Raw genomic sequence first — 16,133 nt, 5'->3', positions numbered from 1 at the left:
CAAAAAATCTTTTGAAAGGATGAGTTCCTCCATTTATTCCTCTTTAACTTTCTGCTCGAGAGGCATTATCATGCAGAACACCAGTGTGGTTGAAATAGCTGCCTCTGGAAGGAGTTGGCATAAGAAAAATAACAATGAAGAGATGTTCTCCTTACAAGTACATACTGTGAACATCCTAATACACATTCTAAATAAATGCATTAGCCACAGTTTTCAAGTTGAGGCATTTCACAGCACTTTAATTAGATGTGTGATCTTGGTAAGGTTTGTTTACCAAAAATAGTATTTGAACAGGAGATCTTTCAAAACTCGTTCCTTCAAATCTCCATATTGCAGATTCCCCTTCATTGTCCTTGACTTGAACAACAAATTTAGAAACAGATCTAAATATTTTATGACGCATGTTAGTTTTTTACTTTATACAGTTTGTATTTATCGAACCACTAGTACAACAGCACATCCCTAAGCAGAAGGGTAGTGTTTGCTATGCAAAACACACAGCCCATGATTGGCATCTAAGACCAATTGATCTACCCATTACCATTATGTCCCTACCCCCACAAGCTTTACTACAAAGCTATTGATTTAAACACTGCCGATCGGTTTCCATTTTCTGATTTTGGGCAGGCCAATTAAGAAAGTGAGTAATTGTGATTACACTGCTTCAGGATCAATTACATTTGATGCAAGATAAAGTGCTTCTCTTAGAACAACATAAAGAAAATTCTTATGATCAGGAACACTTTACTGCTGAACATGCTAGTATCAAAAATATAAAATAACTGACAATATCTTTCATAGAGATATGTTAACAGGAAATATGAGAATACAGACACCTTTGTATGCACAATATTTCAACTATGTTTTGACAAACTTCTAGAAGTCATTCCTTCTTTTGGATAAAAGCTTTTTGAAAAGTATGGTGTTACAGAGCCTGCAGCTGAGTTGTTTGAGACATTGCTCCCAAAACATCACACTGCAGTTTCTTCAGTGATACTGAAGATCAGTAGGATTTTGAACAAAATAAGTTTTCAGTGTAAAATAGCAAATATAATGCAAATATATACTATTTTCTAGGAACTAACGGCAAAGAAACAAGGCCCTATCAATTAGCAAAGGAACAAAGCAAGCAATTCCTATTCTTAATTTAATTTTAAACTTAGCTTGAGCGCTTTTGTCATTGGACTCACATTGTCTAAATCATTAAAATGAATACACCACTGAGGTCTGAAGCAAATCTATTTACAGTGATGTTACTCATAGTCTGGTTGGTGTTCAGGAATATTGATCTGTCTTGTTTGTCTAATAGGAAAATAATAAACAATTACTAGGCAATGTTGGAGAAAGTAATCAGTTTTTATATATCACTAATACAGCAGACCTCCCAAAACATAAAGGTGATGATCTGCATAAAATCAATGTGTTATGCTACATTGCTTATCCTCATCACTGCTATGATTCGTAGCAATAAATGGTGTAAGTTAAATATCCAATCATTGGTAGACAGAAATTATGTACTTGAAAGAAAAATATCTGCTTTATTTAAAAAAGAACATTTCTGCCTGATAAACTATCAAGCAGATACTATTATATAAAATTCAAAATATATTTAGATAGAGTCAAGAGTCTATGATTTTGAAGCAATTTGGAAACTGCACTGCCTACAAGGGAACCTCCTTCCCAAACAAACACCAGGCAACAGTTCAAAGCTGTTTCCAAATTCCAGCAAATAGCACACAGACCAGCTATAACAACATGATGTGCATAAACTACATGCTGCAGAGATTTTGCTGGAAGTATAAATATGTGTTAACTGACTATGCAGGAGCATCTATTGTACAGGGAAAAGTTTGAGAAATGGAAAGAAAAAACCCAGTAGTAAAACCTCCTTGCCCCTAGAACAAGAAATGTTATTTTAGCAGTGGTACTTTAGGAATCACTTGGGTACATCTCTATTATTAGGATTCTCATGCTATCCTCAATAACTTCAGTTGAACAAGCTGTGCTTAGTAGGAGTATACTAAAATTGCTAGAGAAATTTTCAAAAGGAAGAAACATAGAGCTTTCATGAAGGGGTTCCCTTAAACAGAAATGCGGCAATGTGAATGTCTATTCAACATCCCTCTTTTTGTACTGAATATTGAAAGCTGTGTTTCTTTCAACAAAACATATAAAAAATCCATTAATTCAAAATATGTAAAAATAATTAAATTTTGCAGATCTTTATAGTGCTTTTGCTCAGTTTAAAAGCCTACATAAACCTGAAAAATCCCAAAAAGAAGGTTCAAGTTTTCTCAGATCAATTCTTTCCCAATGTTGAAATTACCCCATTTTCAAATGCTAGTGTGTAACAGAATTCTCACGGAGTGAATGGGTTCCCTGCTAGCCTAGGATGCAGAAAGAGGACCTTGAATGTGCTAATAATGAGCACAGAAATTATAAATCAAGCATATTAGACAAGATTAGTTGGCCAGCCAGTTACTTGGTTTAATTTCCACTATTGATTTAAAAGAATCTACAGGATTTCTATGGTGGGCAAATTTTGGGGCTGTTTTCAGGCAGTCATGTTACAACAACCACGAGCACTTATAACAAAGATCAGGGTAGTAAAACAGCTCACACTATGTGCCATTTTGACTTGCTGTTTCTTACAGGGAGAACACACACAAAGCTCTAAAGCAGAATAGTCAGACATGACTACTCCTTTCCAGATGGTGTTAATAATAAGAATCCCTAGAAGAGTGGGACAAAAATGTAAAGCCTCTAAAAGTAAAACTGAACACTAATAATGTGCTATTTCTCTAGAAACATCTTGGATGTATATCATGTTGTTAATTTTGTTTAATTCTTTGAATATTTAATAATCTGATACCACCAAGTAGACTTCCAGTGAAAACTATTTTTCCCTTCCAGGAGCAAAAAATTACTCTCCCCCTCCCAAGAACTTACCATAACTGGAAACTGGCTGTCTGGGTAGAATCACAGAAGTCAATACCCATTGTAGCAGTAATGGATCCTCCAGGCTCAAGGAACTCTGCATGAAGAGATTTTTAACATATAAATATACATGCAAGTCAACAGAAGACGTCAGATGCAACCCCCCATACATCACAAAATCAAAACCTCAAAAAGCTCTGTAAGAAAAAAATCCAACAGTTGTAGTTTTATTACAAATACATATCATCCAAATGTCACACTTGCATATTTAAGCATCCTGGATTCCCTCTCACACAGTTAATGCACATGAAGTGTTGCCATTTCAGCCTTAGAGCTCTATCAACAAAATAAGTTCTTGTATTGGAAAAGCAAGGAAGGGAAAATTATTTACAGAAAACAGTGCACAGATCCAGCATGAGACTTTATTTTCAGTAACACTAGTTTGCAGATTTAGTTAGTAAATTGCAAAATACAACAAATAAAATCTACATTAATACACACCATAATGGAAAATAAGCTGAATTTAAACTTTATTTCATAATTACTGTGATTTACTTGTGTATCAATATTCTACTCGCATTAGTTGGAAGGGAGAAGAAGGATTATGAACACTAAATGGAAGATGACTTTGTGCTATACAAGCAGTGCAGACTGAGACACTCCTGGCAGTGAAGAGATCAAGAGACATACTAATTCTAAGATTCCTAGCTAAATCATTACATTATTTCCCTAACGTAGAGATAAAGCTTTCATTAAAGGCTTTTCCTTGTAAGGTCTTTCTTTGCATAAATAAAAACAAGTACTGAAGCAGACTTTGCCTTCTCAAGATTACAACAAAGAGCTGAAAGCACTTGAAAGGAATTCAAATAAAAAGGAATAGGCAGGCAGAAAAATGTCTGATTTCCGGATTATTCATAAGGTACCTGATACTTTGCAGGAACTGAATGTAGACAGCTGCTCCATGACAAATTCAACAAAATGTAACTATTTCAAGATTAGGTTTGTAAAAATGCAGAAAACATGGAGTTAATGCTGCTGGCTAAAGTCTAAATTAACACTAGGAAATGAATAAAAAAGAAAGTATTCCAAGGAGTCTGTTTTAAGCTTTGAAAGATTAAAGGCTCCAGCTCAAATTCAGAATTAACTTTACCAAAGTCTTTGAGCTTAATATTTTCAAAGGGAGTTCACTTAGGAACAAGAAAGTGTTCTGTACAGGGACTTGGGTGAAATAATTTGAACCACTTCTACTGGAAGAATCAGGACAATTGCCAACAGTAATTTCAGTGACTGAGGCAAAACTAGACTTATATTCCAGCAGGAATACCTATCTATGCTGACACTTCTTCTGTTGGGTCTGCTAGGTAAATTGTAGGATGTGTTTTCCAAACACTGGAAACACAAAATGTAGTAAGGACACAGGGTGTATAGGCTTAGTTCTACACAAAATGACAGAGGATACAGAAAATTTGAATTCAAGCAAGAAAAAGAACATTTTGGGAAGAACTACAGAACTTATTTCCTGCAGAAGAAACCAACAGCTTTTTAGGACAAATACCATGTTGTCTTTCTCGGGGAAATAAATACCTTACTAAGTAGGATTGTTTTGTGAAGCTCAAGGAACCTGAAGTGAATAATTTATTAATTCCACTCTTTCCCCCCCATGTTTTTATGTGAAACAAGTGAATGTTACTGTTTATTGACTGTTGCTGTGGGTACAGTATCTCCTGACCTGATTTATAGCATTACTAGATTTCTACTTGTACGCCTTTGTGCTTTATTTCTTCAATTGTTTACAGGTAGTGATATAAAACAAAGCTCATGGGCAAAACTTGACATTTCAATTCTGAGTTGGATTTATTTTGAGGAATAAGCAGCAAAATGTTCACTTAAAAAAACCCAAAACTAATAGATTTCTAAAAGTAACTGCCTTGATCACATATGTATCATTACCAAGATGCAAAAAGTTATTATTATTAATTTTAACTCTGAAATAAACCATAGCACTGGACAACTGCTTTTGTAGTTATTTGGTTTAAATCTGCATAATCTTTTCTATGTTAAAAAAATTATTTCAATAGTTTAGAGCCATGTAATACAAACATTTTAGCTAGTTAAAAAAAAGAATACTCTTTAGTTCACTGTTGCGCTTTAAGAACATGTTCCTGCATTCTTCTATCATGGTATATATTCACATAATAATGTAGCTCATTGAAGGAGAAGAATTTGTATTATGAAATAGAGATGCTTCTGCTCCTTCTGACTACACCACAATGTTCTAAAATAAAGAACTGCTGAGAAAAGTAAGCAGATTGTGTACATAGGTATTACTCTTGAAAAAAACTTGCTGTAATCTGTGTTCTTTCTAAAGTGTTATGCTCTATTCTACAGAAATTTAGCAAAAAACCATCTTGATTAGAAAGTAAAACGTAAAACCATTTAGATCAGGTCTGACTACACATTGCTTTTTATCTAATCTAAGTAGACACAATTTGGAACTATGGCAGACACAAGCAAAACTAAAACATACACTTCCACTCTACTGCCATAAGCTCACAAGGAAAAAATGACAATGCTCTCAGCCACCAATATAAATCATACATTTAACTTCACTTAAAGCTTAGTAAGAAAATAATTGGAAATATAAAATCAAAACCTCCTTTTCAATAGATGCCCATAATAGCCAGTCTACAATAAGGCACTAAAAGAATCAAAGTTTGTAGGGATGCAGAAAGATTTGGTCCTAACAGGTCAATAGTTGATGAGTGTCTGTGTAGATATGTATCTACCTTCCCTGACACACATATATGAGTATACATGTAACTTTGCAAAACCACTTTCCTGTATTGGAATTTTGCTGAGGATTAAGAGCCTGATTTTTTTAACATAGAATATGGTTACCTATTGGATTAAACTCATGCATCCTCATGCCTGGAGGTAATTTCTTCTCTCCAATGTGAATATTCTCTATCTTCTGATCAGTTGTATTTGTTACTGTCACTTGCACAGGTACCATACGATCACCAAAAATGCCTGGCTGTCTTGAGAAGTGATAATGAGCTGCTAATCCTTTCCCACTCATTCGATGAAGAAGTTCATGTGTTTTTGTTGGCACAGAGACTTGCATAGTGACCTGTTAAGTATAACACAATAGTTGGCAAATGCTGTAAGTCAGGAACAGTAAAAATGACAATTGAATACTGCATTTTTCACTCAGTTAGAGCACCTGCTTTTGAGCTGGAATTTTAGTGATCCAGAAACATGTGAAATACATACACAAACTGCTGTAATAGATATCAGATAAAGAGCCTAAAACCATTTCTGGTGCTGAAAATACATTTGTTGTATCTATCTCACTTTCCACTATAAATCTCATTTCAATTTTTTAGCTTTACAGTTAGCTATTAAATTACCATGTTTTTTAAGAATTACAGTTAAATAGTTATGTTTTTTCCAGCAAGAAACCTCCTGTGCATCAGAATTCAAGGGCATTCCCAAGCTCATTGTGTAACGTGGAAGTATATTGAGAAATTGTCTTCTGTTTCTCCTGTTAAAACCACAAAAATTGTTGTCTAACAATTACACTGGTGGAATAGTAAAAACATAGTTATATAGAGCAGAAAGATCCTGACACTTTTTAAATAGTCTTGCTGCTAGAAACAAAAAGAAAAATCCCAATGATGTTTCAGTCCATTTTATCCTGCAGAAATAGCATAAAAACAGAGATTCCATTTGCAAATATAATTCCAGATACCACTGACAAGGAAATAATGAGCTCAAAAGTAAGGAGTACAAAGAAATATGAACACAAGTGAATTTGAATTCTTTACACAAGTTTTAAGGAAAGATCAGAGTTACTTCAAATTATATTTATAAAATAATGACCTGTCACATGACCAAACTTACAACTCACACAAAATGAATGGAAAAGGTGTAATTTGTATGGACCTTCACAGTTATGGAAAACTCAAAACCAACTTTAAATAGAGGTCCCAAACTTTCACAGATTAATAGTCTGCTTAGTTTTCTAGAAATAACTGACAAGGTCAAACTCTCAAAAAAAATGCCTCAGTTGTCAGGAAATGATAAAGGAAATACCTTGAATAATGAATATCTTATTGGTACACAGAAAGAGACAATAACAGTAAGAGGTTATTAGCAGTCAAATTAGCATGTTATTTAAACCATTACTCATATAATGAACAAAATACAAGTTTTAAGATGGAATTTAAAAATTATTTTTAAGTTTAAGCTTAGCCTCTAACTTTTAATATTAAATTCACTTTGAGCAGGACATGCATAATAGAAAAGTTATTTCATGAAATAATTCTCCCATTTTACATTAATAAGTTTAAGATCTATGTTTAATTCATGTTAACAAAAGTATTTTGAAGTACACTAACTTCTCTGTGTTAACTTAAGGCTGGCTTTATTAACAATATTTATTAATAGGAATGAAAACATAAAAAGCATTCAGAAATTCATCATGTAGATATACAGAAACACGGAGCCATTGAGGTTGTAAAAGATATCCAAGTTCTGTGTCCAATTGTTTACCCAGCCCTGCCATCTTCAGTAAACCATGTTCCTAGGTGTCACGCTCACATGCTTTCTGAAGACTCAGAGAAATGGTGATTCCACCACTTCCCTGGCCAGCCCATTCCTATGCCTGATAACTCTTTCAGTGAAGAAATCTTTTCCTAATACCTAACCTAAACCTTCCCTGCCACAACAGGAGACATTTCATCTTGTATCATTTACCTGGGAGAAGGGGCCAACCCCCACCAGGCTACACCCTCCTTTCAAACAGCTGTAGAGTGATAAAGTCCCTCCTGAGCATTCTTTTCTCTAGGATAAATACCTCCAGCTCCCTCAGCTGTTCTGACTGGACTTGTACTCCAGACACTTCCCCAGCTCCACTGCTTTTCTGTGGACTTGCTCCAGCACCAGAATGATCTTATTGTAGTGAGGAGCCCAAAACTAAACACAGCACTCGAGGTGTGGCCTCACCAGTGCCCAGTGCAGGGGGACAACCCCTGCCCTGGTCCTGCTGGCCACACCATTGCTGATCCAGCCCAGGATGCCATTGTCCCTCTTGGCCACCTGGGCACTGCTGGCTCATGTCCAGCCACTGTCACCAGCACCCCCAGGGCCTTTCCAGCCCCTCTGCCCCAGCCTGTGGAGCTGCCTGGGGTTGCTGTGACCCAAGGGCAGGACAAGCACTGGCCTTGTTGAACCTCACACCTTCGGCCTCAGACTTTTGGATCTTTGCCTTTTATAAACCCATCCTGGCTGGGCCAGATCCCCTGGTTGTCCTACATGTGCTGCATGATGGCACCCAGGATGAGCTGCTGTAAAATGCATACACATAAAGAAAAAAACTCTCACTATACTTAAATTGTAACACCGATCCAAGTTTTACTGAATCCTTTCTGTAATTTTTAGAAATTTTAATCTATGCTAATGCCTCCTTCAGCATTACTTCTTGTTTCAGAAATAAAAAGCTTGTGAACCTATTCACTTTTATTTTCTACATCATATTATACGTAGCAGCAAAAACACACAGGACCATCAGAATAATAACAATATGTTTAAGTCATCTTTCTTTGTACAGAACATTAATTTTCACTTGTATTTAATGTGGCAGAACTAGAAATAAATAAAGCATATGTATGTTGAACAAAGCAATTTAATTCTGGAAAATTGGAGTTTTCAAGACCTCTACTTGCTAGCAAGGATTTTGAACTGACAAAGGCTGATGTGACTGTAATGTGATGTATTTAACAGCTGCATCAGTCTGGTAAAAAGTTTTTTGTTTTAATTCTAAAATTTTTAATACAATTGGCAATAAAACTCATGGGGCAGGTACCTGCAATCATTCTGGGATTAAAATAAAACCACACAGAGTTAACAGAACAAGAAGCATCTACTAACCAGGAGATAATCTACAAATCTTACACAGCATATGTTTAAATAATAGAAGTCGTTTGTGTACCTTTGGATGGTTTATGAAAATAACCAATCAATTCTGCAGACACAACATTATTTCTAAAGGAAATCTATGTGACTCATGATGCCTGCAGATACACAGAGACAAACCACACATATTTTATCAGTTTATTACAGTAAGCAAATAAGCGTGGAATGAGAGTGCACATAACTGTCTACTTAACGCTTACTGAAACATTTATAAGAGCTGTTATCTCCCTAATAACAGACAGACAGTGTGCAATTTTAGAGAGGAGAAAAGCTTCATATTTTTTAACACTTCACTAAAAAGTAACTGAAGAGTGTAAAATGAAAAATACTCTGTGCAGTTAGCTGGTAATGGACCATATTATCAACTCAAGTTAGATTTATAGGATACAAACTAGTCACTAATAGTTATTTTATGACAGAGCGTGTCTGCTTTTTTGGGTTTAGATTATTAAGATTAAACTTGCAAAACTTTTTTTTATAAAGCTGTTTAGAAAGACAGTAAAAAAAATTAAAATACTGACTGCCCTCACACCCCATTTTGACTGAAAGCAACCACATGTAAGGACTCCACACTGATACTGTATGGTTACACTATCTTGGTACCAGTCAGACTAGCCGAAAGGCTGACTGCATGTGCTGAAAGATAATTCATCACCCTAAAAGAACTGCAAGTATTTTTAAACTAGCTCTTGCATAAGAACATGAGCAACATTAGGGTTTTTCCCCCACTCCTTTATCATAGGGAAAAAGGGGAAAAGTGTAACATCACTGACAGTGGTAGTTGTGACTTTCTTTATTACAACTGAGCTAACTAGTTACAAACCACTGAATCTTCCCAATATGAACATGTTTCTTTTTGCCAGCTCAGTAAGTCTTTATTAATTAAGCTCACATTGATGCAAAAAACTATTTCCCCTAATTATTTAAAATAAAAAGCACGACATGGTTTATTAAACCTACTACCGAAAAGAGAGGCGATCATACATTCCTGTCCGAAGTACCACAGAGTCACAAAGAATCAAAATGGTTTGGACTGGGAGGGACCTTAAAGAAGCAGTGTTACTATTAATACTATTATTACTACAGACACAAAATTCTGTTTGGTTTCTTTCGTACTTGTTCCTTTGTTTCAAAATCCTGCAATAATGAACAGACTTATTCTTGATCCTAGCTCATGAATGTATATATGTTTGGATAAAAGATGTATTATTGGAAAAAAATATTTGCTTCTAAGGATGATGAAAATTATAATTCTATTATTCTAATTTACATTCTGTTAAAGCAGTAGACTACAACTGAGTAGTAGTTGAACCTCACACCTAAGTAGGTGTTACTTTAATCCAAGTAATCCTCCTACTGGCAATATCCATAACATAATCCAAGAATTACCTACTGAGCTGTGAGAGCTATAACCTCTCTCACTCTCATAGTGAGGTTATGCTCCAGTAACTCTGCAACAGCTAAGAGGAGAAGAGCTATCACACAGTCTAGCCACATTTACATGATCTTTCAACTGAAACCATGAGAGCAACTTAACTATAATTTTCTAGTATTAGGAGAAAGATGGAAAACCAGAAAAACAATAGTCAACTACTGGCAGGAAATACTATCTTTTGCTCAATTACCAGTTATATATTACTCACCATCACCAGTCAATGTCTCCCTTACACACCTCTTAGAAAAACAATTATTAATTCATAAAAAAGATAAAATAAAGTGCAAGCAAAGAATGTAATCATCCTAGTCTGCATTATTTCAAGAGACTGTTGGAAATTCCAACATTACAGCATACCTAAGTCACAATAATATGGATTGCAAAAGCAATGATAGAATCCCCCTAACAGGGAGCAAGGAAACCAAACAAGAAATCACACTAGCTCCTATATTGTACAATCTGAGAAAAGCAACTGGATACTGTCATTTAATTTGGGCTAATTTATCTAGACATACAGACAATCAAGGACATATGTTGAATTTTGGAAAACACTTTCCACCAAAGGTTTATCTAACTGCTCTACATCTACCAAATGCCTTCTAAAAGCGTACATCCTATCTCCCTTCTTTTTGCACTGTCACCAAATTTTAGACTCCACACTTCTTGTAATTACTAACATGTCGATGAGGCTAACTGAAAGTGACCATATTAATAATCATATCGTTAAACCATTACTGGATTCAGACAATTTCATACATTACAAAACAAGTTCCCAAAATTCTTACTTTATTTTGATATTGATAGATTAATACCTTCGTCTCCAAAACCTTGCAAGAAAAATAAAAATCAAAAGAAATGAAACCCAAAACTGCTCAGATAAATTCCACTGATTTCTAAATCACACAGAGATGGATCTCAAACAAAAGATCACTTTTATTATGCTGCCCATAGTACACCTCTGTAAAGCTGCCAAAATGAATTGTTTCTTTACTTTTTTTTTTTTTTTTTACTGTAATAGTTGTGTGGTCTCAAATCATCCTTTCAAGAAGAATCAAGTGTTCAAGGTAATTATAAAATGGCTTGGGTTGGAAGGGATCATAAAGATCATCAAGTTCCAATGTACCTGCCATGGGCAGACAGACCTTTCACTAGGTCAGGCTGCTGAGAGCTCCATCCAACCTGGCCTTGAACATTGCCAGGGTTGGGGTATTCACAACCTGACTGGACAACCTGTTCCAGTGCCTCCACCCTCATAGAACAGAATTTCTTCCCAATATCTAATCTAAACCTGCCTTCTTTCAGTTTGAATCCATCCACCTTGTCATGTCACTGCATGCTCTTGTAAAAAGCCCCTCCATCTTTCTTGCAGGCTCCCTTCAGGTACCAGAAGACTGCAATTAAGTCACTCCAAAGCTTTCTCTTTTCCAGCCTTTTCTCATAGGAGATGTGTTCAATCCCTCTGATCATCTCTGTGGCCTCCTTTGGACTCATTCCAGAAGTTCCATGTTCTTCCTGTGCTGGGACCCCAGAGCTGGTGCAGCACTGCAGGTGGGCTCTCAGCAGAGCAGAGCAGAGGAGCAGAATCCCCTCCCTGGCCCTGCTGCCCACCCTGCTCTGGATGCAGCCCAGGACACGTGTGGCTCTCTGGGCTGGGAGTGCCCATGGCTGGGTCATGTCCAGCCTCTCATCCCCAGCACCCCCAAGTCCTTCTGGGCAGGGCTGCTGTGATCTGCCCATCACAGCCTGTGCTGGTACCAGGGTTGCTCTGACCCAGGTGCAGCACCTTGTACTTGGACTTGGTAAACTGCGTGAGATTCCCATGGGCTCTCTCCCAGAACTTGTCCATTTGCCCCTGGATGGCATCCTGTCCTTCAGGTGTGGAACTGCACCACTTCACTTGGTGTCATCTACAGTGAGGCTGCATCTCATCCCATTGTTTATGTCATTAATGAAGATACTAAATAACACTGGTCCCTGAGTGACATCACTTTATCACTGAAGTCCATCAGGACTCTGAGATGCTGACCACCACTCTCCAAAATGTGGCCATCTAAACACTTTCTTAACCATCTAACAGTCCACTCATCCAATACATCTCTCCAATTAGACAGAGGGGGAGGCAAAATAGGGAGAGCAGGAGGGCACAATGAAGGGGGCCCATAACCACAGGGAAATCCCACTTGCCCCCTTATCACATTTCATTCCTGGATCTCATCTGATCCCCACACCCTACTTCATTGCAAATTACAGATCCTGTAACACATTCCCTCTGGCAGGGGGGTCTGTCACCTGGCTCAGGCAGTTATCCTCCACACATTCCAGCAGTCTCCTGCATTGCCACAGCACTCCAAGCTGCTTTTCCAACAGCTGCTGGGGTGGCTGAGATCCCCCTGCAGGACACGACCCTCGGGCACAGTGTCTCCTGTGCTGGAGCAGGAAGGTTTGGTCAAGGGGCTCCCCTTGGCCAGGCAGCTGTAGCAGACCCCAGCCAAAGCTTCCCTTTGCTGCCTCACTCTCTGACTCCTACCCACAGGCTTTCCACCTGCCCATGGATATAAGCTGTGAATCTAGAAACTACCAAAATATTCAGTAGTACTAAATTAACTATTTTCTAATATTTTTATACCCCTTAGATTTTTTCCAATGGTTTTCTTAAAATAGAATGAACTAGACAGAATTGCAGTTACTCTATATCAATAGAAGGTATTGCTCTTTGAGCATAAATATGACTATGTGATATAAAGGAATGAGAATTGGGCCTTAACCTGGAGTTTACAAACAGTAGAAAACTCTAGTAATTTCATACTAATCAAGAACTTTCAAAACAGAGTGTGCACCTGTTCTATGTAACTGGGGGCCAGTAAGACAGCTTGAATTTTGCATAAATAATAGCGCCTAAAGCTTTGTATTACAATAACACCTGGTTTTATTTGAGATTTGGCATCTTTATCGTTTTCTTCTGCTGAGCATAATGAATCACTTGAATAATCAAATGAAAATATTATAAAATCTTTTAAAATGCCACGTAAGAAAAAAGTTTGTTAGCAACAAAATGGCAATATTGTCATGATTAGTCAAAGTTATTAAACAAGCATGAAGAAAAGAGCTAAAGTCAGTCACATAATTATGGGATACAAACCTTGGTATAAATTCAGAAATACACATTCACCCCCAGAGGGTCTGCTATGATCATTAGTGGTCTATAAAAAGGGCTCAAATAGATACTAAGGAAAATTTTTTTGTAGGAACACTAACAGAAAATTCCTACACTTCAGCTGTTGAGATTTGTATCTGTGTATGAGAGATCTCAAGATTTTTTTACTCTTTTGTCCTACGTATGCTTCCATGAGGTGAAAACCAGATGGTCTGGTGGCTGATGCATATCTGAGACTTTCATCAAGCAGCACGAAACACTTAGACATTAGGTGTTTGAAGAAAAGCATTCTCCCAATACAAAACCAAGTAATTTACTTCAATTTAGTGATTCCATTCTTCCACTGACCACTAAACTGTGAAGTCTGAGAACCACACTTCAGCATATGGTTTAGTGGTGGCATTGGCAGTGCTAGGTTTGCAGTTGGACTCAATGGACTTTTTCAACCTCAATGATTCTTTGATTCTGTGATTACCTGAAGTAGTTCAGGAGTTAGAAAAACAGAGTAAGGTGTCAGCCTCACCTTGCATCCTAACTCTGAATTTGCAATAGTGGACATTGCTGAGAAGGATTAACAGAGATTTTGGCTCTGAGTCTAAATGACTTCAAGAAGTTCCTACAAATGGTTTCAAGTATATTATTTTGATTTTTGGCAAACAGCCAGTACTCTAAAGTGAAAACACACTGTACCCTACTGAACATAACATATAATCTTACAGTTAGATTTATATGAAAACAACTCTTGCATATTGGTTCCTTTCAACAAAAGCATCTCGCTCAAATTTTTCCCCAGAAAAGGACATAATCTGTTGGGATAAGTGTATAATTTAATTGAAACACTTCTATACAGTATTACCCACAAGCCAAAGTGAATTCTGCCTTTAATTCACTATATTTAAAATCCAATACAGGTATTTATGAATGTCAAAATGTAAATTACATCTTTGCTACCTTCATACAACTATATTTGAATCTTGTTCATTACACTGCTGTTGAAGAATGCAACATGTTATTCTGGCTTCTATCAGGATGATTCTAATGTACAACAGACCACTCACAAGGACAAAAATCTGAAATAAGCACTGAACTCATTGCACATAGACATCTGTATCAGCACTTCTTCAATGCAGGAGAAGAATCTGTGTGTACTACACTACATCTCTTATACAAGATATTGACATGCCAATTTTCTCCAAGTTTTATTTAATTATACACATAATATTTTAAACTAAACAAATCCATAGTCCTTCGACTGCAAAAAAATTACCTGAGGCCATGTTAACATAGTTTTTCTGTGTTTTGTTTTCCTTAAGCTTTGTTTTCCATCCTTAAAGAGCAAGAAAAAAAATCCTGCACTAGTTAGTAGTCTGTTAACCAACAAAGAAGTTTATTTATAACCAATTATCTTCAGTTTATTTGTTTAAATTTAAAAGCACTGTTTTTAAAGAAACAAAATTTGTGGTGTCAAATGACATATCCATCCTTCATAAAAACATTTCTTTTCACACTTGTAAGAAACACCATTCAATCCCATCCACACTGCTCAGAACAATGCAAGCAACACCAAGCACAGCATGCTGCTGTCAAAAACCTCACCCCATGGATGTCTCTAATGAAGGCTCCACTGTACAGACACAGACATTGAACGTAGGCAGTAGCTGTGGCCATGGTTAAGGCATTTAACTATGTGGATGACTGATGGCAAATTAGGTAGGTTACTTTCTCTCATCTATTTTTGCAATTATCTTGGTCCTACCCATGTAAAGTATTACTGCTGCTATTGTCTAAGACTGCCACAGATTGTTAGCTCACTGAGCATAAATGCAGCAGCAGGAAGACTGCAACAATGACCATTATTAAAACTTAGTGCATATTAAAACATCTTTTAGTACACAAATGTATTTCATAGTAGTTCAAATTTATGATTCATATAGCAAGCATACATTCTAATGGTGGTGGTGTTACAAAGGTCCTTCAGTGTAAACAGTAGAATGATTTTTATAAACTTTTTCATAAACCATTCCAAAGTAATAACAGTGAAGTTAAAACTAATTTTGCAGTCATGAACTCCTAAATTACACCATGCAACTGAAAGATACATTTCAGAATTCTTACAAATGTACATTTCCTCCATTCTTCTGCCATTTTGAAATAAAGAACATAGATGTCAGGGACTACAAACAACAACCAACACTTGCAACCATATAAAGATGGAAATGTTTCTTAATCCAAGTGAACAAAAGTTAAAAATGAAAATTTTTATGAACCTCAAAGAAATCAATATAAATTATGAAGGTTCTAGAACTACTATTTTAAATCTTAATATGTCAAGGCCCTGTTCACCAAGCCATCAGGAGAAAAGCACATAAAATTAAGGTGAAAGTCTGGACAAAAGCAAGCTTTCAAAAACTCATCTCTCTGATGATACAGTGTTTAATCATAGTTCTGTTCAATAGCCTTTTAAAGAGTCTTCTGTCTCTCCAATATCCTCTAGCGTCTGTGGCTCAGGAGGGCAGAAAACATTTCCGAATTATTCTGATTTGAGAACACCATGGCACATTGTGTACCAACCTTTTTAAAAATAACTTTCACATGTGCTTGGAGGTGGGTGATGGAAGGTACTCCCCTCCT

The 16,133-nt window shown here is 36.5% G+C and overlaps 1 protein-coding gene across 3 annotated transcripts in view; it reads right to left on the bottom strand.

The window, feature by feature from the left end:
• The window catches only part of AP3B1 (adaptor related protein complex 3 subunit beta 1), a 152,557-nt gene that overhangs the window by 24,499 nt on the left and 111,925 nt on the right, over positions 1 to 16,133 (bottom strand). For all 3 annotated transcript variants that reach the window (XM_021531843.3, XM_021531842.3, XM_021531844.3), the window contains exons 23-24: positions 5,836 to 6,067; positions 2,950 to 3,034 (exon numbers count right to left, since the gene is read on the bottom strand). In XM_021531843.3, the coding sequence (XP_021387518.2) occupies positions 2,950 to 3,034; positions 5,836 to 6,067 (317 nt within the window). The remainder of the gene's footprint in view (positions 1 to 2,949; positions 3,035 to 5,835; positions 6,068 to 16,133) is intronic.

The sequence above is a fragment of the Lonchura striata genome, chromosome Z (assembly GCF_046129695.1).
Source record: "Lonchura striata isolate bLonStr1 chromosome Z, bLonStr1.mat, whole genome shotgun sequence".
NCBI classification, from domain to species: Eukaryota; Metazoa; Chordata; class Aves; order Passeriformes; family Estrildidae; genus Lonchura; species Lonchura striata.
Note: the sequence above shows the minus strand (reverse complement) of the source record. Positions and strands in the feature narration are given on the sequence as shown.